The sequence below is a fragment of the Juglans regia genome, chromosome 15, assembly GCF_001411555.2.
Source record: "Juglans regia cultivar Chandler chromosome 15, Walnut 2.0, whole genome shotgun sequence".
NCBI classification, from domain to species: Eukaryota; Viridiplantae; Streptophyta; class Magnoliopsida; order Fagales; family Juglandaceae; genus Juglans; species Juglans regia.
The window spans coordinates 20087431-20109889 of NC_049915.1; the positions used below are offsets into that span (position 1 = coordinate 20087431).

Consider the following 22459-nt stretch of genomic DNA (forward strand, 5'->3'; position numbering starts at 1 on the left):
TGTAATGAGTATCTCAACCTTCTCTGCACTGTGATGAACTTAATTTGACCTTCTAACAAGTTAGTGACAATAGACAGATACTCATACAATGCCCAAAGAAAAGGGGAGTCTATGTCTTGAATTGACTAAAACTAGTTGAACCTAGTAGCAAATCGAAAAATGCCTCCTCTTGCCATGCATTAAGGTTGATCCTTATAGAAAAAGTCGGGTATTCAAAAGTCATTACGGAAAAAGACAAACACTCATACATGGATCTAAACTCTAAATAAATCCTTATAGAAAAAATTGTTGTCTCAATCATTATGGAAAAAGATGAGCAATACAAATTGGACATATAGAGTGAATATGGCTTTGTGCTTGGAAGGAGTTACTTTTTCGGGTGTCTTGGCTAGGGATGATACCCGCCCCCGCATGGGTGGAGGTGGAGAATTTTTCCCTGTACCCCTCCCCCACATAGGCGGGGGTGGGGTACCCCGTCCGTTGGCCAGGGTGCAGGGGTGGACCTTCATCCGTCCGCACCCCTGCATCCTCCTACTGGGCCCTCGGCCCAGTACAGTTTTCTCGGCCCTAAATGGCTTAGAATATATTTTGGGCTACTTTGAGCCCATAATTTAACTTAAAAAATATATAGATTTGAAAATTGAAAAAAAATAATATATATATATATATATAGATTGAACTATTAAGTAGATATTAAGTTTCAACTATTAACTAATTAAGTAATAATTATCATTAAGGCACTAAGCTAAAATAAATAGTTTACAATTATACAAATTAAGAGAACTAATAAACTATTACACTATTACAAACTCCTCTAAAAAAAATAAATATTACAAATTGTACAATTAATTATTGTAGCAACATTACAATTAATTGTAAATTAACAAAATCATAATTTTTTAATTTGATCAATTTGATTTTGGGGTGGAGCCATAGCGGTGAGTTCACTAAGTGGTGTCAACTGCTGTGAGACTGAAAACCAAGATCATAAAAGTTAATAAGTTATAAAACCTAAAATATTAATAAGTTAAAAATAAAACAAATTAGAATTAAAAAGTTATAAAGATGAAATAAAATTTAAATACAAAAAACAATTAAGGGAGAAATTGCAATAGTAGGTCCAATACAAAGTCATACTGCATTGGAGGTAGTTGTAGACGCCGTCTCATGTATCATTATAAGTATGAAATTTGAAATCAAATTAATGAATACCAATTAAATGAAAATAAATAAATTAAAATTAGAAATTAGAAAATGAAATTAAAATAAATATCAGATCTAGGCTGATCATCACCCTCCTTCTCGACGTCTGCCTCTTCATACTCAAGAACATTCGGAACATGAATTGGAGTTCCCTTGATCAATTCTGCGTGCAAATCAAAGCTTCTATAGTGACAAGAGCTAATGAAATCCGAAATAAATCTAATACACGCCCTCCGGTGCTAAAGGCCGAATCTGAGGCTACGGTGCTACCAGGGATGACCAAAAGTGTGTGAGTTATCTCTCCAAGGATGGGATACTTCACGGCATTCACCTTCAACCAACTTAATATATCGAAATCTCATAAATATAGGGGTGCTACCCGCCCCCTACGGGGCGGGGGCACCCCTTCCCTGCACCTCGTCCCGCATGGGGCGGGGGGTGGGGTTTTTACCCCCGTCCCCTGCCCCTGGGATGCAGGGGGGGGAAATCCGCCCCGCCTCTTTTCACTTAAAAAAATATTATATTTATTTTATTTAAAAATTATTTATAAGTGTAAAAGTAATTAAAAATACATTTTTAAATCTAAATTATAAATTCAAATTTTGTAAATATGACTACAATTTAAAAAATATGTAATTTTTAAATTTGCTAGTACATATTTTGTATAAATTGTTGTGTATTAATTTTTAAACTATGTAATTTTTAAATTTACCAATGCATATTTTGTGAACAAGTCTAACAAATTGTAATATATATTTATATATACACAATTTGTAAAATATAAATATATATTTATGTTTATATATATATGTATATAATATATATATATATAAATGGGGGCGGGGGCAGGGCGGGATTGGGCCCTCCTCGTCACCCGCCCCCGCTAGGAGCCCTAGATGCGCGGCGGGGCCCCGCTGTTCTCCCCTACGTGAATATGGTAGAATCTCTGCTGCTAAGTATCTGTCTATCTCTGACTAAGCCTCTATAGAACTCCGGAGGAAGAGGGTCTGCTCATACCTCTCACCCCACTCCAATCTACATCTTTTCCTAACCTCGACTTCAAGAAACTGTGAGCCTGAGGTTGATGGGGTAGGTGTAGGTGATGCAATATTACCATCCTGCAGGGTGAAAAACTCATCAAATAATCTAACAAGGTTTTCTTGAACCCTTGCTGCAATAAGCTCCGCTCATACTTGCCCGTACGCAAGGCCCAATCCAAATATCATGCCATCCAACTTATACATCGGGTCAAAGACAACAGCTACATATAACAAAATATTAGCCCTAGTTAAATCTCCCCAATACTTGTCGTATTTTGTCCTCATAATCAATGCCATCTCCCACAGCCTAATGTGACCACCCGCGACCATGTTATCTAATTTTTCTTTTATCCTACGTATTTGCTGACATACAACATTAAATGTCGGGTACAAAGTTCCAGATAGCCTCGTGATGACATCGTAAAAAAGTCTTAAAAACTCTAAGAAAATAACTACAATTTCCCAATCATCATCTATGGGTTTTCCCAATTCCCATGATCATCAAATTATTTAACATATTAGATGTTTTCATCACCCAATAATGCAAATGCCAACTTATATTCTTGAGCCGCATCCAACATAAAAAATGTTGAGTTCCATCATGTAAGCATATCAGTTCAAAGGCTCTTTTTAAATGTTAGGCTCGCAGATCTCGTAGAAACTTGAATTTCTCCACCCTCGAAGGAGAAGATCTCACCCTTCTCACAACAGTCCTAACCCGAGCAATCGAGTCATGAAGATCCCTCAAATCATTAGTGACAATCAGATTCAGAATATGTGCCGTACATCTCACATGCAGACACTCACCACCCATGAGTGTCTTATTTGCCTCTATAAGATAGGTCTTCAGATGTCCCAATGCGACATCTTTAGACGAGACATTATCGACTGTGACTGTAACAATTTGGGTCAACCCCCACTCCTTTATTGCGGCTTCTAAGGCCTTCCCAATTGTCTCACCTTTATGATCGGTGATTTTACAAAATTTTATAATTTTCTTTTGCAATGTCCAATGACAATCAATAAAATGCATAGTTAAAGACATATAATTAAAATTTTAGATCAATGTCCGAATGTCAGTGGTGAGACAAACAAATGGATCTGCCAATTGACCCCTCAACTTCTTATTTTCAATGTAAAATATTTTTTTTACATCCTTTGCCACCGTGTGGCGAGAAGGAATATTAAACCTTGGTTCCAAGTAGCAAGAATACGCTTGGAACCATTTCCCATCAACAAATTGAAAAGGTAGCTTGTCCATGATGACCATTCGAGCTAGGTGTCTTTTACACTCATCGGGATCATACTTAGTATACCTCCTCAAAGTTGCACCCCCACTAGTCTCATCCGCCATTTTTTGAAGTCTTATTTTTAGCCTAGATTGGCTTTTCTCTTGTAATGATCTTTATATTGGACTTTTTTTTTAATTACTTTTCGAAGTGCACATTTAATTGTGAGGTGCCATGTTTCCTATAGTGACATCCATAAATTTTTTCACAATGGTTACACTTGGCTTGGGGGTTACTTGAGTCACTACTCTCTAGTTTGGTGAAATGACTCCAAACTATTGAAGTAGGTTTCTTGCTAGGCTTGGGGGTGGGGCAAGGTGCCGTAGAACTAGAGATAGGGGTATGAGTAGGAGGTGTAGGTGTAGGTGTAGAGGTAGGAGTGCCCTCGGCTTGAAAAGGAGAGCTCGCACTAGAATCTGCTGGCATACCCATGAACTCAAGCAAACAAGAAATCTGAAATGATAGAAAATATAGCAACAACGGATTAACATCCTGATGATCTTTAATTTCAGAAATGATAAAAAAAAATAAAAAATATCATGATTGAATGGATCAGAACTACTACGAAAACACGCTAAAAAAATAAAAAAATATTGAGTATTTTGATTATATATGTAGTAAAGTATATTAATAAGATAGTTTCTTAGACTTGAAAGACTATAAGCATAACAATGATAAAGTGAACATAAAAAAAAGTAGAATAAAAAAAAGTATCACTTGACACTCATATATATATATATATATATATATATATATATATTTCATCTTAATTAATTATATTGTATTTCGAAATACCCTAGTGCATTCTATTTATTTATTTATTTTTGTTCAATTTGGTAGGGAACATGAAATTCTGTTTTTAAACCCCTAAATTAATTTTTGAAACCCCTAGTGCATAGCAATTTTTTTCTTTCAAACCCCTAAATTAATTTAGGGTTTCTAATCTTTGAAATCCATAAATTAATTTAGGGTTCCAATCTGAGTTAATTAGACACAAATAATATCATGATTCAGTGATTTACACACATTACATAATGCAAATAAAAAATAAAATAAAATAAAAACAAATGGACGGGACTCACGGGAGTCATTCAAAGACTATAAGCATAGCAAGTATATAATGAACATAAAAAAAAGTATCACTTGACATTCATATATATATATATATATTTCATCTTAATTAATTATATTGTATTTCGAAATACCCTAGTGCATTCTATTTTTTTTTGGTTCAATTTGGTAGGGAACATGAAATTTTGTTTTTAAACCCCTAGTGCATAGTAATTTTTTTTCTTTCAAACCCCTAAATTAATTTAGAGTTTTTAATCTTTGAAACCCCTAAATTAATTTAGGGTATTTCAAAACCCTAAATTAATTTAGGGGTTTCAATCTAAATTAATTTAGAGGTTTCAAAGATTGAAACCCCTAAATTAATTTAGGGTTCCAATCTGAATTAATTAGACACAAATAATATCATGATTCAGTGATTTATACACATTAAATCATGGAAAAGAAAAAACAAAAACAAAAACAAATGGACGGGACTCACTTTAGTCATTCAAAGTTCAAACCACATGCACAATCTAAACTCCACAGCACACAATTCACAAAATCTCATTCTCCATCTCCGATAAACCCCATCCTTCCTCCAATCTCTATTAAATATATAAATCACAAAAAAAATTAAATTTTGAATTTAGGGTTTCTTTCCTTCGGTGACGGAGATGAAGTGAGAGGGACCAGGTGCGGGACGTCGGGAACTCAGAGAGAGGGAGAGACTGAGAGTGAGGGAGAAGTGAGCGAGGGTCCAGGGAGATGAAGGTTCAGGAGGGGGGGCGGGGGGTGGTGGGTGGGTTTTGATATAAACCCAGGCATGAAACGACGTCGTTTCATGCCGGATTTTTTTTAATATATAAATATATATATAAATCCATGCGGGGCAGGGTATATACGGGGCAGGGGTCACCCCCATCCCGCCCTCGCCCCCGAAGGTAGGCCCAGATACGGGCGGGTGGCCCCGCCCCTCGCATCTGCCGGACAGGGTGATCCGCCCCTTTTCAAGGGGGAGGGGCGGGGCAGCGGGGGCCAAGGCTGCCCACCCCTAGTCTAGACCCTAGCATAAATTTTGACTTTCAAGGAAAATTCACCCTGAAAAAATTATAAAAGAAATGGGGAGTACAGAAAAGAAAGAAAAATAATAAAAAGATTTTGGAAAAATTTTTTTTCCTCACTCACACACACGAATTCTTGGCAGGTCATCAATTAAGAAAAATGCTCAAATGTGTAGACTGATCAATAAGAAATACTTCTCTTAAATAAGTGGGAAAGTAACAAAGTTTGGACACGGAAATTGCTAAAAAAGGCACAAGCTTTGTAAATAAAAAATACATAATATTTTTTGTCTTTCGGGTTCTTTAAAATTGTTTTCTTTTTTCAAGAAATATAGATATCAAAAAATAAGGAGGCATGAATAACTGGAATGGGAGTGGGGGGTTGTCTCTAAAGGCATGCTCTACGTGTTGTAAAAAGAGAGACCCGCGTGCATGGCACATTCCATGCCTTGGGCGGGAAATGCAAAAAGTTGCTATGCAGCATTACCTGCACCTTGCACGTCAATCACTCCTAAATCACCATTAAGCTCCATTCATCCTGTTCATCTTTCCCAATACACCATTAGAAAGAAATCACACCATTTTCGGTCCGCGCATCTCAAGAAATATGTGGTTATCTTATGCATAGAATCAAGGTAAGTCTTTTCTTCCAAATATATATCTTAAAATTTTGTTGCTTTAGGAATTTGTTTAAGGTTCTGTCAGTCTCCGATTCCTACAAAATCTATGAAATCCTTGAAGTTTCAGAAACCTAGTTGGCTTAAGACTTGAAAATCTTTCTGAAGGGGTTAAATAAAGGGCATTCATATTGAGTTCTGGTAGAAGGTAACGAACAAAGGCTGCATGTGCATCTATTTGGCTATTTGTTTTTCTCTCAATATATTTGACGTTCTTTCTGGGCTGCAGTGATCCTGTGCTTAAGTGTAGATCTTTTCTGTATCTATTAAATTTGCTGAACATTTATGAGCTTTCAGAATAATTTCCCAGAAACACGTACGTGCTAAAATGTTTTTCACATTCTTGGCCCTATTACGTCGATATTTTGAAAATAAAAAGTGAATCTGTTTACTCTATGTATTCATCATGCTCAGAAAATGTCTTTTTTAGATAAAGTACAAGTCAATTGCAAAGAAAGCAAAGTTCGACAGCAAATCACCTCCAGTACATTCCTCTAGTGAGGAAGAGTCTGAGTCTCACGAGAGAACTCCAAAGAACTCCCCTAAAAAAGTCAAAATGGGAGGAAAATGATATGTCCCTCCTAAAGGAGTAGGGAGTACATCAAAGGCCTCTACAAAAAGGATCAAAACCTCCAAAGTATGTGAGTGAGGAAGCAGAGACAGCCTATAAGACAATGTTCTCCAAGAGAAATGTTATTGGAGAATGAGAGGTAACTCTGAACGATGTAAATGACCTTGCATTTGAATTTATTGCTCACATTTTTGCTGACACAGGATAGAAGAAAATTACTGAGGGAGCCCCAACCCCTTGTATTGAAATAGTAAGGGAATTTTATGCTAACGCTTTACTAAGTGTGGACAATAATTTCATTACATCAACTGTTAGGAGTGTTGAAATGATTATCACTCTTGAGATTATTAGAGAGGTCTATGAACTTCCTAGTGTGGAAAACCCAGGTTTTCCATACAAAGGTATGGGGACCCCATCAAAAACTCAAATGAAAGATTTGTTTTCTTGACCCAATGCACCAGCATGGCCCTCAAAGGTTCATAGACTTTGTATGAAATCAATGCTCCTTGAATTTAGATTCCTTGCCAAAGTAGTATTGACAAACATTTGGTCCATCACTAGGCATACCGAGTTGACAATTGAAAAAACTCAATTTATGTATGCACTAGTTAATGGTGTGCCTATAGACCTTCCCTCCCATATTATTGATGTGATTTCCAAGGCTAGGGCTGACATGACAGACAAGGAAAATCTGCCCTTTGGAGGACTCATTACTAAGTTGGCCAGAAATGCTAAAGTGTCTTTAAGAAGCACAGAGGCCACAATAAAGATGTACGGAAAGATCTCCTTTAAAACAGTCACCAAGTTAGAAGTTGTGGTCAATGGAAAGAAAAGAAACCAAGCTGAGGCATTCACATTTTCTCATCTTGCCCTAGGACAATCCACTGAAGTAATTGAATAACTTCAAATGTTGCAGTCAAAATTTGACTCATTTATGGATAAATGGGAGGAAAAAATAGAAAATATGGAACAAATACTAGCTGACCTGCATGACGAGTCTGAGAAAGTGAGTGATAGGCTGCAACAAGTTGTTTTGGATGTGGATCAGATTCTAAAGACAACCAATCCAATTGAAGATGAGGAAAAATCAGACTCTGATTGATGCTGACAACCACGTAGGGGGAGATGGGATGAATTTGTCAATAGAAGGAGCTGAGGGAGCTGCAGGGGTAATGCAGACAGAATGCTGACAACACCACCACCACCACTTTTTATTAATCTTTATTTTTGAAAAGTCTCTATTGATTTGCATATTGAACAAGCTTTTATTATTTGATGTCTTTTCTGTTTATTATGTTTGCTACATTAAATTGACATGTGTTTGGTTAAGTTAAGACTCATTATAATACTTCAAATGTTTTGTTTTTTTTTTTGTTTTGGTATGATGTTCTATATGAGATCCTTGCTGGTGGGTTGGTTAGTTGGTTTTGTAGGTTTAAATCACATTCATCCATTATGTGTTTTGTCATCAATAAGCCAAAATGGGAGATTGTAAATCCCTCTACCCTCGTTTGTTAATGACTCCCTCTCCCTCTCCCTCTGAATCTGAATCTCTCTCCTCTATGATGGGCGTTTCATCTTAGACCACCTCATATCTTACTCTCCCCTACGAGTACCCAGTTGCAAATCCCATATGATAAATCGAATAATAAGCACTAATCTGGAGGCCTATAACCATCATCCGTCTTCAACCATGGACGCGAGCTAAATGCTTGTGTGAGTTGAAAGAAAAACAAAAAAACAAGGCATAAGAAAGAGATTTTAGGGCATAAGAAAAACATGAAAAAAAAACCATGTGTTAGGTTGAACGTGGACGCGAGCTGAACGTGGATGCAAGCTGAATGTGGTGGGTCGGTCGTGGCTAAGTTCTCGTATGTTCGTCGTTCTCGTCGGTGGTCCCAAACGGTGGCAAACGTGAAGAGGTTGGTGGAGGAAGAACATCGGGAGGAGGGAAAAAGAATTCGAAAGCCACCCACATCAGATTTGGGTATTTACTATTTAGGGTCTATCTAAAACATCTAAAATGTGCGTTTAATTAAAAAAAAAAAACCACATCACCAGTTTCAGCTTCCCTTTCTTTGATCTTTTTTTTTTTTTAATTTCAAACCCAAAGTTAGTTTTGACATAGACAAGAAGAAAGAGAGAGAAGAATTGGGGAAGCTGAATTACAATTCAAGTGTTTGTGATGAATATATTACAAGAGCTAAACGACTTTTATAAACTCTTCTACAAAAGTTAGAAACAAAATAAGAAAAAAAAAAAAAAAACTAGATCACATTAAAAACTACATATGTAGTTTTTAATGTGATCTAGTTTTTTTTTCCTCTTAAATTCTGAAGAGGTTGGCTTTCTGGTTATTTTATCTAAGATTTGGAACTTGTGTGCACATTGATCTTCACACGTCTTAATTCTCAAATACGTGCAAGCAAGCCGCTCTATTGAGGTCTTCGTGATCATTGAATATCTGAGAAATATTTATTTTTTACAGCGTTTTATTTCCCCACTTTGATTAATAATAATCATGATACTTGCTGATTGATGCTAACTCGCTCGTTTTATTTTAACTATTTCAGAGTTCGGAAACTCCGAGCCGAGTTGGTTAAAGAGCCGAGTTATGGATACCTTCCGTATTCATTTTAATGTTAAGTCCTCCAATTACTACTGTGCCTTGTTGAAACTCTGCAGCGATTCCCGAAACCAAATCCAAACGAAGAAGCTCCATTGCCACATAATCAAAACGTTGACAGACATAGAAACCTTCCTTTCAAACAATCTCATCAATACCTACAGCAAACTAGGCAACATAAAATATGCGCGCCGCATGTTCGATCAAATTCCTCACCCCAACGAGTTCTCTTGGAATACCATCCTATCTGCTTATTCGAAACAAGGTCATCTCTTGGAAATGCAATTGATCTTTGATCGAATGCCAGCAAAAGATGGGATTTCGTGGAATTCTCTTATTTCGGGGTACGCGTCTCATGGTTCTCTTGTTGAGTCGGTGAAGGTTTATAAGCTGATGTTTAAGGAAGGACCCACTAATTTGAGTCGGATTACATTTTCGACAATGCTCATACTGTCCTCGAATCAGGGATGTGTTGATTTGGGTTCGCAGGTTCACGGACATATAGTGAAATTTGGTTTCCAGTCATATCAATTTGTGGGTAGTCCTTTAGTGGACATGTACTCGAAAATGGGGCTTATTTATGATGCAAAGCGGGTTTTTGATGAGATGCCTGAGAAGAACGTGGTTTTGCATAATACCATGATCACAGGGCTTTTGCGACATGGGATAGTTGAAGATGCAAGGCGTTTGTTTCAGGGTATGCATGAAAGAGATTCAGTTTCATGGACAACAATGATAGGAGGACTAGCACAAAATGGGTGGAGTAGAGAAGCAGTAGAGGTTTTAAGAGAAATGAGGTCAGAAGGTTTGGATATGGATCAATTTACTTTTGGTAGTGTCTTAACGGCTTGTGGGGGTCTCCTGGCTCTGGAAGAAGGGAAGCAAATTCATGCTTATATAATTAGGACTGATCATGAAAACAATGTCTTTGTGGGTAGTGCTCTTGTCGACATGTATTGCAAGTGTAAAAGCATAAAATATGCAGAAGCAGTTTTCATGAGAATGACCAGTAAGAATGTTGTATCATGGACTGCAATGCTAGTGGGTTATGGTCAAAATGGATACAGTGAAGAAGCTGTTAGGATTTTCTGTAATATGCAGAGAAATGGGATTGCACCGGATGATTTTACTCTGGGGAGTGTAATTAGCTCTTGTGCAAACTTAGCAAGCTTAGAAGAGGGTGCCCAATTTCATGCTCACGCTGTTGTCTCTGGCTTGATCTCTTTTATTACTGTTTCGAATGCCCTTGTTAGCCTTTATAGTAAATGCGGAAGCATCAGAGATTCCCATCGAATGTTCAATGATATGAAAATTAGGGATGAAGTCTCTTGGACTGCATTGGTTTCAGGGCTTGCCCAATTTGGAGAAGCCAAAGAGACGATTGATCTGTTTGAAAGAATGTTGGCCCAAGGTTTGGAACCTGATGAAGTTACTTTCATTGGGGTTCTTTCAGCTTGTAGTAGAGCAGGCTTAGTGGAGAAAGGACATCGGTACTTTGAATCAATGATAAACGAACATGGAATTACACCACTTCCTGATCACTATGCTTGCATGATTGACCTCCTTAGCCGAGCTGGAAGGTTAGAAGAAGCAAAAGATTTTATAAGTAAGATGCCTTTCCATCCTGATGCAATTGGTTGGGCCACATTACTGAGTTCATGTAGATTCTATGGTAACATCGAAATTGGGAAATGGGCAGCTGAGACACTTATGGAATTAGAGCCCCAGAACCCAGCAAGCTACATCTTGCTGGCAAACATTTATGCTGCACTGGGGAAATGGAAGGATGTGGCCCAATTAAGAAGAGGAATGAGAGAGAAGGGAGTGAGAAAGAAACCCGGATGTAGTTGGATCAAATATAAGAACAGAGTGCACATTTTCTCGGCGGATGACCAGTCAAGTCCATTTTTGGATCAGATATATTCTGAGCTGGAGAAGTTAAATTGCAAAATGGTAGAAGAGGGATATGTTCCAGATATGAGTTATGTTCTTCACGATGTTGAGGAGTCAGAGAAGATAAAGATGCTTAACTACCATAGTGAGAAGCTTGCGATTGCCTTTGGGTTGATTTTTATTCCTGCTGGCCTTCCCATTCGTGTATTTAAAAACCTTAGGGTCTGTGGTGATTGCCACAATGTCACAAAGTACATTTCTAAGATTACCCAGAGAGAAATACTTGTAAGGGATTCTGCCCGATTCCATTTATTTAAAGACGGAACATGTTCTTGCGGTGATTTTTGGTGACGGGGGATTGAAAATTTAGCAGGTGAGTGACAAAATTCCAGATTTGTTTGGTGGAAACTGATATAAGACTTCGTTCCACACATAATACTTGCATTGAGATTAATCGGAGCTCATAAGTCTGTTTTGCGAAAATCAGCAATTGTGGAAAGTGCTTCGTAATGTAGAAAAATTACAGGTTATGCTCTTGCGGTTTGAACTCTCAAGATTTTAAATTAATCAAGCCCCAAGAGAATCATGTGAACTGAAGAAGTGAGCTCATTCTGATTGGTGAAGACCATTATGGGTATGCCCTTTTTTCTCAATATAATCAATGTGAAAAAATAGACATTTTGGTCAAATTTTTTTTTAGTACAGCCTTTCTGTTCGTTACTCCAATGGTTTGGGTATTCAAAATTTCAGGCGAGCCATTCATTATATTCGAAGGCTAGGTAAAACCAGCTACTCATTGCTAAACCTAGGCCAGGAGTGATGCATGAGCAAGTCTTCGTGATTGAGCTAAACGCTTATTGTTGGCAGTACTTGTTTATCGTCGTCATCACCATCATCATGCCACTCAATGTCTTCTTAGTTCTCTATTGGGAAGAAACTCAGAGATGACAATCCTATTTTGTCAGCAATCATGCCATTGGATACATCTTCATAAACTAATGAGGAATCTCTAAATTTCTTAAAAGTATTTTGGTTACAATCATATGTATCACTGGCATAATATTCTGTGTAATTCTACCGGAAATTTAACAGTTCATCAAAATGAATCTAAACACAATAGGTCTCTCTTTGTCAGCTAGTTTTGTTTATTGTTTGTATTGTTTTATACATGAAAATTTCCTTTGTCTCCCACTCTATTTCTCTCTGTCAAATAAAAATAAAAATAAAATACTCTGATCCCATGAAAGATGGTAGCGGCTCAAGTACACAAGAGTGCTGCTGCTTTATTATTGTTTTATTCCAAATACTATGTTTTTTTATGTGCATCAAACAAATATAACTGTCAAAATTGAGGATTTGTGTCTTCTCCAGTTGACTAAGATCGTGCTCACTTTTTTTTTTAGTAAGTGGAACGCAACCTCAATTTTATTGATAGACATCATAATGACCTTTCTACACAAGTTAAGGTCAAAACTCCCTATCTTTGGCCAACGCACCAAGGAGTATCAAACTTACAAATACATTGTTAAATTAACATATGAAAAGCAGATTCCAATTCCATCATATTGGTTATTTTCAAAAATTCAAAATTCCAAAACTTAATTGGTGCTCAAGGAAGTTGAAATAATCTTTGGAAAAACAAAAAATATCTCAATGCACTTTAGCAGGCCATGTTCATCAACCAATCAAGATGCCGTTCTCAACTTCAAAAGCCTTCTCTTTGAGGACTAGGTCAATGAAAACCATGACCAGCCATTGAAGAGTCTGAACTAGGATGTGTGAGCAGCAATGTTTGAGTGCCTCTTCTCATATCTGCACGAAGCTCAAAAAGGGAGGAAAAGGAAATGGGACAAAAGAAGGTTATGATTCTGCTAGATTCAGATAAGAAAAAGAGAGATCTGCCACAACTAAGCCAGTATCATGCCTTTGACAAAATGAAGATAATTCCTACGAAAAATATTAATTGTCCTCATCATCTTAGCACTATGGCAAGTGCCAGCTAAGATACGACCCCTGACAGAAACATTTCCAGTGAAGGGGCATTTCTTAATTATCAATGTAGGTTTCTGAGATAAAACACAAAACACGGACTCTAGTCAGCTAAAACTCTTACTTTTGAACCCTAATTATACTATGAATAGCCGCAATATGATCCCAAACATTTGAGATGGAGTTTCGGTAGCAAGCTCCTAACAAGATGCTATCCCCCAAGACTCAGGACCTCTACATCAGTCATAATATATGCCTAAAAGAAGCCAGGAATGTGGCCTATAAATGGTCTGTCTTAAGAACTTGATTACTCGCTCAGTGTCATCGTCAACAATTGGCACTTCTAGATTCCAATTTTTTCAACCCAGAAAATTTTGTAATCCTTTAGAGTGTCTTGTGTACAATCTTTATTGAGCTCACAATAGACTCAGATACTCAAGGTTTCCCCAGATAAAAATAAAGTGGTGAAATAAAATGCATGCTTTCCATTCTGTTAGGATTGTTAGCTTTGTCAGAATATTCCTTTATTCTTCTTTGCACGTTGTAATCTATATATATAGTATGTGCTGTGTATAAAGTTTTTCACTCAATAATATACAATCAGTTTTTCTCCCATTACTCTGCTTTCATCGTCTTTTAGCTCTCTTCCGTGCCACTCTCAACATGGTATCAGAGAGATGAACCAATCTACCTCTGACACTGACTCAGAAAATTCCCCAGAATCAGATACCACTATGCCTAGCAATACTGAAACCAATCCCGAAACCAATCCTCACAACCCTGCCAGTCCTTACTATATTCAGCCTGGTGAAGGGGCTTCAAACCCACTCGTTCCAGACCTGCTCACAATAGAGAACTACGTAATATAGGCTAGGACAATGCGACGGGCTCTCAATATCAAAAATAAACTTGGATTCATCAACGGCAAAATTCCCAAACCATCAAGTACCACTGACCCTCTATATGCTCCATGGGAAAGATGCAACGATATGATCATTGCATGGATCCAACATTTAGTTGGTTCATACCATCGGTCAAGCATCGCTCATGCAGATTCGGCAGCCACCGTGTGGAATGACCTTCGGGACAGGTTCTCAATTCAAAATGCTCCACGCATTTTTCAATGAACCAAATCTATCTCTACTCTTACGCAGGAAGAATACTCTGTCAGCCAATATTATAACAAGCTCAAAAGCTTCTGGGACGAATTGAAGATTTATGAACCCATGCCTCTCTGTACATGTGGTTCGGTGACAACTCTCATGAAATACACGCACCGCAACAAAGTCATGCAATTCCTCATGGGACTCAATGACTCTTATGATGCTATACGAGCTCAAATCCTGCTTCATGATGATCTCCCTGCACTCAACCGTGTCATCTCCCTCGTTCAGCAGGAAGAACGGCGTAGGCAACTTCACTCACCCTCAATGCCTATTGCCATGATTGCCAGGGGTCCAGACCAACGCAATCCCTCTTCCTCACGCAAGGATCGCCTCTTTTGTTCACATTGTAACATTTCTGGACACTCTCTGGAACGCTGCTTCAAGGCCAATCCTCATCTTCCAGTGTGCTCTCATTATCACATTCCAGGACATACCAAAGAAAAGTGTTATAAACTCAACAGTTTTCCCCCTGGCCACAAGCACCACATTAAGTATAAATCATTTGCTAACCAATCTACTATTGAACAGGAACAAGTCAACCATGGACCACCTATTACTCAGGAGCAGTATAGCCATCTCCTTGCTCTACTCCATCACTCTAATCCAACTATCTCCACACCTGCAACCAACCATGCCAGTGTCTCTGATTCTCCTCCAGTGTCTGGTATCTCCTTTTGCAATTTCACTCGTTTACAACAGACTCAGATAGCAATAGATACCACTTGGATCATTGACACTGGAGCTACATATCACATGATCTGTAGCCCATCTTTTTTCACGCACAACGTTACTTCTGTTTCACACACCATTAAACTTCCAAATGGAGCCACAACTGCAGCTACACACCTTGGTGACGTTCAGCTCACAAAATCTTTAACACTAAAAAATATCTTATGTGTACATGCATTTTCCTTCAATTTAATTTCAGCAAGATCATTAACCACTCATTCATCTTGTTGTCTAATTTTCTTCTCAAATTGTTGTTATATCCAGGGCCTTTCATCTTGGATGACGATTGGACTGGGGAAGGTGTGTAATGGCTTGTATCACCTCCAAACACCAAGACCAAACTCCACTACTTTACATTCATTTGCTGAATTATGTTCAAATGTTGTCAATTCCTCCAATGTTTCCAAACTTGATGAATTTGAATTATGGCACTATCGGTTTGGGCACAGTTCAATGACTCAGCACATACTAAATGACATTTATAAAGACAAATCCAAACCCAAAGTGTTTTCCAAAAATCCTTGTGAAATCTGTCCAATTGCAAAACAACACAAGCTACCTTTTCCATCATCCCCCATCACGGCAACCAATCCTTTTGACCTTATCTCAGCAGATATTTGGGGCCCAAATAGAACACATGCATACAATGGTGCCCGATACTTCCTTACAATTGTTGATCAATATACCCGTTGCACTTGGATTTATATCCTTCAAACCAAATCAGAGGCTCGAAAATCTCTTCAGAATTTCTTTTCTCTAGTTGAAACTCAATTTGCAACACAAATCAAAACACTTCGAACCGATAATGGAGCTGAATTTCACATGCCAAATTATTTCCAATCCAAAGGTGTCACACATCAATTAACATGTGTTGCCACACCTCAACAAAATGCTCTAGCTGAGCGTAAACATCAGCATATCCTCAACGTTGCAATGGCCTTAAAATTTCAATCAGGACTTCCCATGCATTATTGGCCTGACTTCATCACCACTGCCGTTTACTTAATAAACCGAACCCCCACTCCTCTCCTTCATTTCAAATCCCCTTTTGAACTTCTCTATAGCACTAAACCCAGCTATCTTCATCTCAAAGTATTCGGCTACCTATGTTTTGCCTCCACAAACAATCATGACCGCTCCAAATTTGACCCAAGAGCTAGACGATGCTTGTTCCTTGGCTACCCGTATGGAGTCAAAGGATATATGCTCCTTAATCTTAATACAAACCAGATATTTTTATCCCGCGACATCATATTTCATGAAGCTATTTTTCCTCTAAAACACATCAACCCAATCCATGCCTCTGTTCCAAACAATGGCTCACAATTACCCCCACTTCAATACATTGCCCCTTCTAATATTCCATATCACGCACCCCTTGATACTTCTCAGTCTGCAACGAAATGAGCCTTTATTCATACAAGTCCCAAAACTAAATCTTGAAGAAGCAAGAAAAACACTGAATATGGAATCTGCCACTGACCTATTTAGCCATGATTTTTTTTTTTTGGTGGGGGAAGATATCTCAAGCTGCAAAAAGGTGAGTGTAACAAACCAAAATATTTCTCAACAATTAGGATTGTTCTATTCGATGAGAGCTACTTCATAAGTGGGGAGAGAGAGAGGAGCAAAAGACAAGATAATTGTATTGGCATTCAAAATAATTCCTCCAAGGACGCTACCCAGCATATATGCTGTCAGACTCCCTAATGGAAACACAACAAACAAACCTAACAACTAGAAACTAAGTCCATGGGCCATAACAAGGTTAAAAGTTAATCTACAACGCAAGAATTGAAACACATAAGCATAATCGGCCCAGGGAATACACAATAAACCACTAAATGAAATAAATCTACTAGCACTAGTCCTGGCTGGTCCAACTCAAGAATTCTTCTAAACCTAGTTTCTATTCAGCCCGGTCCACGACAAGTGCTTCAGTTGAAGTGAAAGTCATCCAAGTACACTGAGTCCTATCACCCACTTCCTTCAACCCCTCCAACCTCTATGCATAATTGAGAGAGAAACTCTAGATCAAAACTCCCACTTGTTACAAATCCTCCCCCTTTAGAACACCTTACCCTCAAGGTGGGGACACACTTCTTTGAGCTTCACATAAGTCTCCCATTTTACATCGTTGGAACCTCGTCCATGCCAGCATACCAAGAGCTCAATCTTAGCTTGATTCCTAGATTTTACCATACGGTAAGTGAGTATTTCTTCTGGCTTGGGCGTAATTACTCCGTCATCATCCACTGGAGGTAGATCTAGTGCTGATGTTGTTGAAGACTCTAGCTTTTTATTGAGTTGAGAAACATGAAAAGTGGGGTGTATTTTGGAGGATAAGGGTAAATCTAGACGGTAAGCGACTTTTCCCACGGGTTGTAAGATCTGAACTGGTCCAAAGAATTTTGTGGCTAACTTGTTACTGCGGCAGTGAACCACCGTGGACTGCTTGTAAAGCTGTAGACCCAATCACCCTCAGAGAACTCTCTATTTTTTCTTCTTAAGTCAACATACTTCTTCATTCTATCCTGGGCTCAGTGCAGGTTGTGCTAGAGTAGGCGTGAGATTTGGTCACAGGTCTTAAGGTGTTCTTCCATGGCCGCGGCTTTAGCTGTCCCAGGTATAAATTCTAGCCATCGGGGAGGGGGGGTAGCCATATAGGGCTTCGAAGGATGACATATTGATTGACATGTGGGGAGTGGAATTATACCACCACTCCACAAGGGGTATCCACAGTACCCAGTCCTTCGGCCTATTCTCTGATAAACATCTTAGGAAGTTCTCCAATATCTTGTTTACAGCCTCTGTCTGCCCGTCAATTTGAGGGTGATAAACTGTACTTAATTGCGCTGGACCCTTGTAAATTGAATAATTATTGCCAGAAATTACTCATGAAGGTTTTATCTATGTCTGAGACTATGGAGAGGGGAAGGTCGTGTAATTTGAATGTGTTTGAGAAATAAATTTGCTAGATCTTTGGTTGTGTAAGGGTGTTTTAGGGGAGTCACATGGTTGTATTTGGTTAGTCGATCAACTACTACCCAGATGTTGTTAAACCCCTTTGAGTTAGGAAGGCCCTCTATAGGCATTTGGGAATGAGATAAGCATCAAAGTCTCTTCATCTTTTTGACCTTTCCGAGACAAGGCATTTGCAACTTGGTTCTCAACCCCCTTCTTGTACTCCACCATAAAGTCGTAGCCCAACAATTTAGAAACTCATTTATGCTGCATCGGGGTTCCCACTCTTTGATCAAGTAGGTGCTTAAGGCTTTGTTGGTCTATTTTGACCTTGAATGTACCACCCAAAAGGTAAGGTCTCCATTTCACCACAACGGACATGGGAGCAAAAAGCTCATTCTCATAGGTAGATAGGAGTAGGGTCCTCCCTTTTAGGGCTTGGCTGAAATTGATAGGTCTCCCCTACTGCATCAAAACAGTTTCGATAGTAATGGCTGATGCATCACACTTAATAGTAAAGGGTACTGCAAAATTAGATAAGGCCAATACTGAGGGCAAGTAACAGCTTCCTTTAAATTGAAAAAGACCACCTTGTCCTCCTCACTCCATTTGAAGTCATCATTTTTTAACATTCTGGTCAGTGGGCTAGCAAGCTCTTCATAGCTCTTAATGAAACTTCGATAGTACTCGGTTAGCCCCCAAACACCCCTTAAGGCCTTGATAGACCCCGGAAGAGGCAGTACTTCATAGCTTGTAATTTTATAGGATCCACCCTTACACCTTGGGTTGAAATTAAGTGGCCCGAATACGCTGTTTGCTTGCGACCAAACCTGCATTTAGAGAGTTTAGCATAAAGCTTATGATCCCATAAGGTCTCAAGAGCCACCTGTAAATGTCTTATATGGTTAGTTTTAGATCTTCTGTAAATTAATATATCATCAAAAAATACGATTATAAACTTCCTCAAATGATGCTTGAACACCTCGTTCATTAAGTTTTGGAAGGTGGATGGGGCGTTAGTTTGCCCAAAGGGTATAACTAAGAACTCGTAATAACTATCATGGGCCTTAAAAGCTGTTTTGGGTATGTCTAATGATTTTACCCAAATTTGGTGATAGCCGAACCTCAAATCCAGCTTGGAAAAGATCTCAGCCCTATGCAACTCGTCTAACAGTTCCTCCACTACCGGTATTGGGAACTTTTCCTTAATAGTAACTCCATTAACGCCTCGGTAGTCTACACAACTTCTAGGGGTCATCTGCCTTGCTCGCTTGTAACAACGGGAAGGGATAAAGACTTTGACTGGGCCTTATTACCCCCGAAGTCAACAATTCCTGAATAATTCTTTCGATTTCATCTTTTGGAAGTAGGGATAATGGTAAGGTCTCATTGAGATGGGTTTTGTGTTGGGTATTAAGTTTATAGCATGGTCATGGGATCAGGTGGGGGTAGCCTTTGGGTTCTTCAAACACTTCACTATATTGCTTTAGTAAGGCATGTATGGTTGTTGGTGCTTCATAACTCTCTTCATTACTTCCTTTGACCCTCCAGCACATGTAGAAGAATTCTTTTTTTTTTTTCCCAGCCTGTTACATGTGTTGAAGGAGCCTTCTTCAATTAACTTAGTTGCTACCAGCCCCTGTAACTACACTGCTTTTCCAAATATAGAAATTCATAGTTAGCTTTTGAACATCCCACAATACAGTCCCCGATTCTTGTAACCATTGGATCTAAAGGACCATATCACGGCCCGCTAGCACCAACACATGCACTTCCACAGTGAAGGTGGTACCTTGAATTTTCACTCGCACCCTTTTACATTTCCCCTCACTTGGCAACACCTCTCCACTAGCCACTTTTACTCTAACCTTTTTAGCAAGATTGATGGGCAATTTCATCTTATCCAACATTGCTGGGTCTAAGAAGTTGTGAGTGGACCCAATATCTATTAAGATTGTCACCCAGTAGCCCCCAATTGTCCCCACAACTCTTATGGTTTTAGGGTTTTGTGAACCAATCAAGGCATGCAAGGATATTTCTGGGTTTATAGGTTTGTCATTGTTAAGGCCGCTGAAATACCAGCTCAGCAGGAGAGGCTCGAATATGTTCTAGAAGACTCTGAGCGCATTCTACACTAACAGAATTGGTGCAAGTGGTCCCAAGTTTGTTTGTAAATTTCAAATGAAATTATCTGTAAATGTCATTTCCATTTTCTTAAGATTAACTGTATAAATAGGACCTATGAGTCATTGTAAATGATATACAAAATATATGCAAATTCTAAAAATATCAAAATGTCATTGAGGACTTTTCCCAAACACTTGCTCTGCCTTCTTTCTTTCCTTTTCTTTATGGTATCAGAGCTACCATAAAGCTCACGCTTCTTCTTCTTCTCAATAAATCAAATGGACTCCATTGAAAAGCTTCTAGAAGCAACACCGTCCACTCCACCACCACCCCTTAATTCCTCCATCATCACTTCCACATCTCCTTAAGCTCACCATCAACAATTACCTTTTATGGTGAGCCCAAATCGTACCCTTCTTAAATTCCATTTTTATGGCTACGTCCCATCCTCAAGCCTTCCCCCACTCTGGATGATCAACCCAATCTCAAATATACTCGTTGGCTCTTACAAGACCAACTCATCATCTCTGCTCTCAATTCCTTGACCGATGCAGTTCTTTCTCATGTTCTTGAATGCACTACCTCACGCCAAGTATGGACTACATTACAAAATCTCTATGCTGCCCAATCCTCAGCACGTGATACAAACTCAGTATCAGCTTGCTACCCTTAAAAAGGGTTCTAAAACTATTTTTGAATACTACCATAAAGCAACATCTCTAGCAACATCTCTTGGAGCTGTTGGACACCTTTTATCATTTTACCAATTCTCCATTTATTTGTTGGCTGGGCTTGGCTCACACTATGAGTATGTTGTCATTGCCATTACCACACACCAAGATCCCCTTTCTTCTCATCAAATTTACAGTTATCTTCTTAATCATGAATCATGCTTGACTCACCAAACTCAGTCGTTGCTTTCAGGTACTAACCTTGCAGCCCATGCAACAAGCTTAAGAGCACCATCGGCACCTAGGTACTCCAGTAGGGGACACAACTCAATTTTGCAGGGTGGACGACGTGGTCATGGGCGTGATGGATAACCTCCAAACTTCTTTTCCCTTCAGACACACGACCTCTATGCAAAGTCTACCAGATACCCGGGCCTACTGCCATTTCTTGCTATCACTGCTTCAATCAAACATATCAAGTCCCTCCCCTACCTCCCTTACAGCCAACTTCACTGCCCTACCCTCTGTGAATTCTCAACCAAACTCATGGTTTCCTTATACAACTACTACCAACCATTTTACCTCAGATTTCTCAAACCTCACTCTAGACTCTACACCATATCGAGGCACTGATCAAGTCAGCATTGGAGATGGCTCCACTCTCCCAATACAAAACATTGGTTCCAGTCAATTCACCACTCCCTCTGGCAATTACCTACTCCATAAAATTCTTCATGTTCCCTCCATCACTAAAAATTTAATTTATGTTTGTCAATTTTGTTTAGATAACATGGTATACTTTGAATTTCACTCTTCATTTTTTCTTGTGAATGATTATGCACTCGGGCGGAACTTCTTCAGGGTCATGTTAAAGATGATGGTCTCTATGTCCTACCGGTGACTTCAACTACTTTGAAAGCTCCCAAATCTGCCACTATCGTGACTCCACAAGCCTTTATTGGAGAAATGACTACTTCTCAACTTTGGCATGCTCGACTTGAACATCCTTAATCTAGAATTATTTTCCTTACACTTAGTCAATTTAACCTTCCTGTTATAAATAAAATGGTATTGTTTCCTTGTCATGCTTGTGCCCAAGCTAAGTCTCACGCCCTACCACATCCCCTTCCCCATCTCGGTCTGAGAAGCCATTTCAGCTTCTTTTTCTTGATGTATGGGGACCCGCACCCGAACTGTCCTCACTAGGATGTTGGTTTCATTTTTCCATAGTCGATGATTTTTCTAAATATGTCTGGATGTTTCCTATACAACCAAAATAAAATGTCTCTTATATTTTCTTGGCCTTTTTGCACTATGTTAGTAACACCTTTTCCGCTAATGTCATTTATGTGCAATTGGATTGGGTGGAGAATTTCGTCCCACTTAATCCTTTTACTTCAATC

At 38.8% G+C, this 22459-nt stretch overlaps 1 protein-coding gene across 1 annotated transcript; it reads left to right on the forward strand.

Annotated features, from left to right (window-relative positions):
* Positions 1-9267: 9267 nt before the first annotated feature.
* On the forward strand, positions 9268-12583 carry LOC109001146 (putative pentatricopeptide repeat-containing protein At1g68930). Its single transcript, XM_018978296.2, has 3 exons — positions 9268-9334; positions 9465-12044; positions 12161-12583. Exon 2 carries the CDS (start codon positions 9506-9508, stop codon positions 11759-11761), a length of 2256 nt encoding a protein of 751 aa, XP_018833841.1. The 5' UTR covers positions 9268-9334; positions 9465-9505; the 3' UTR covers positions 11762-12044; positions 12161-12583.
* The last annotated feature ends 9876 nt before the right edge of the window (positions 12584-22459 follow it).

Coding starts and splice junctions, on each gene's coding strand:
- LOC109001146 (XM_018978296.2), top strand. CDS start 9,506: ATGGATACCTTCCGTATTCATTTTAATGTTAAGTCCTCCAATTACTAC.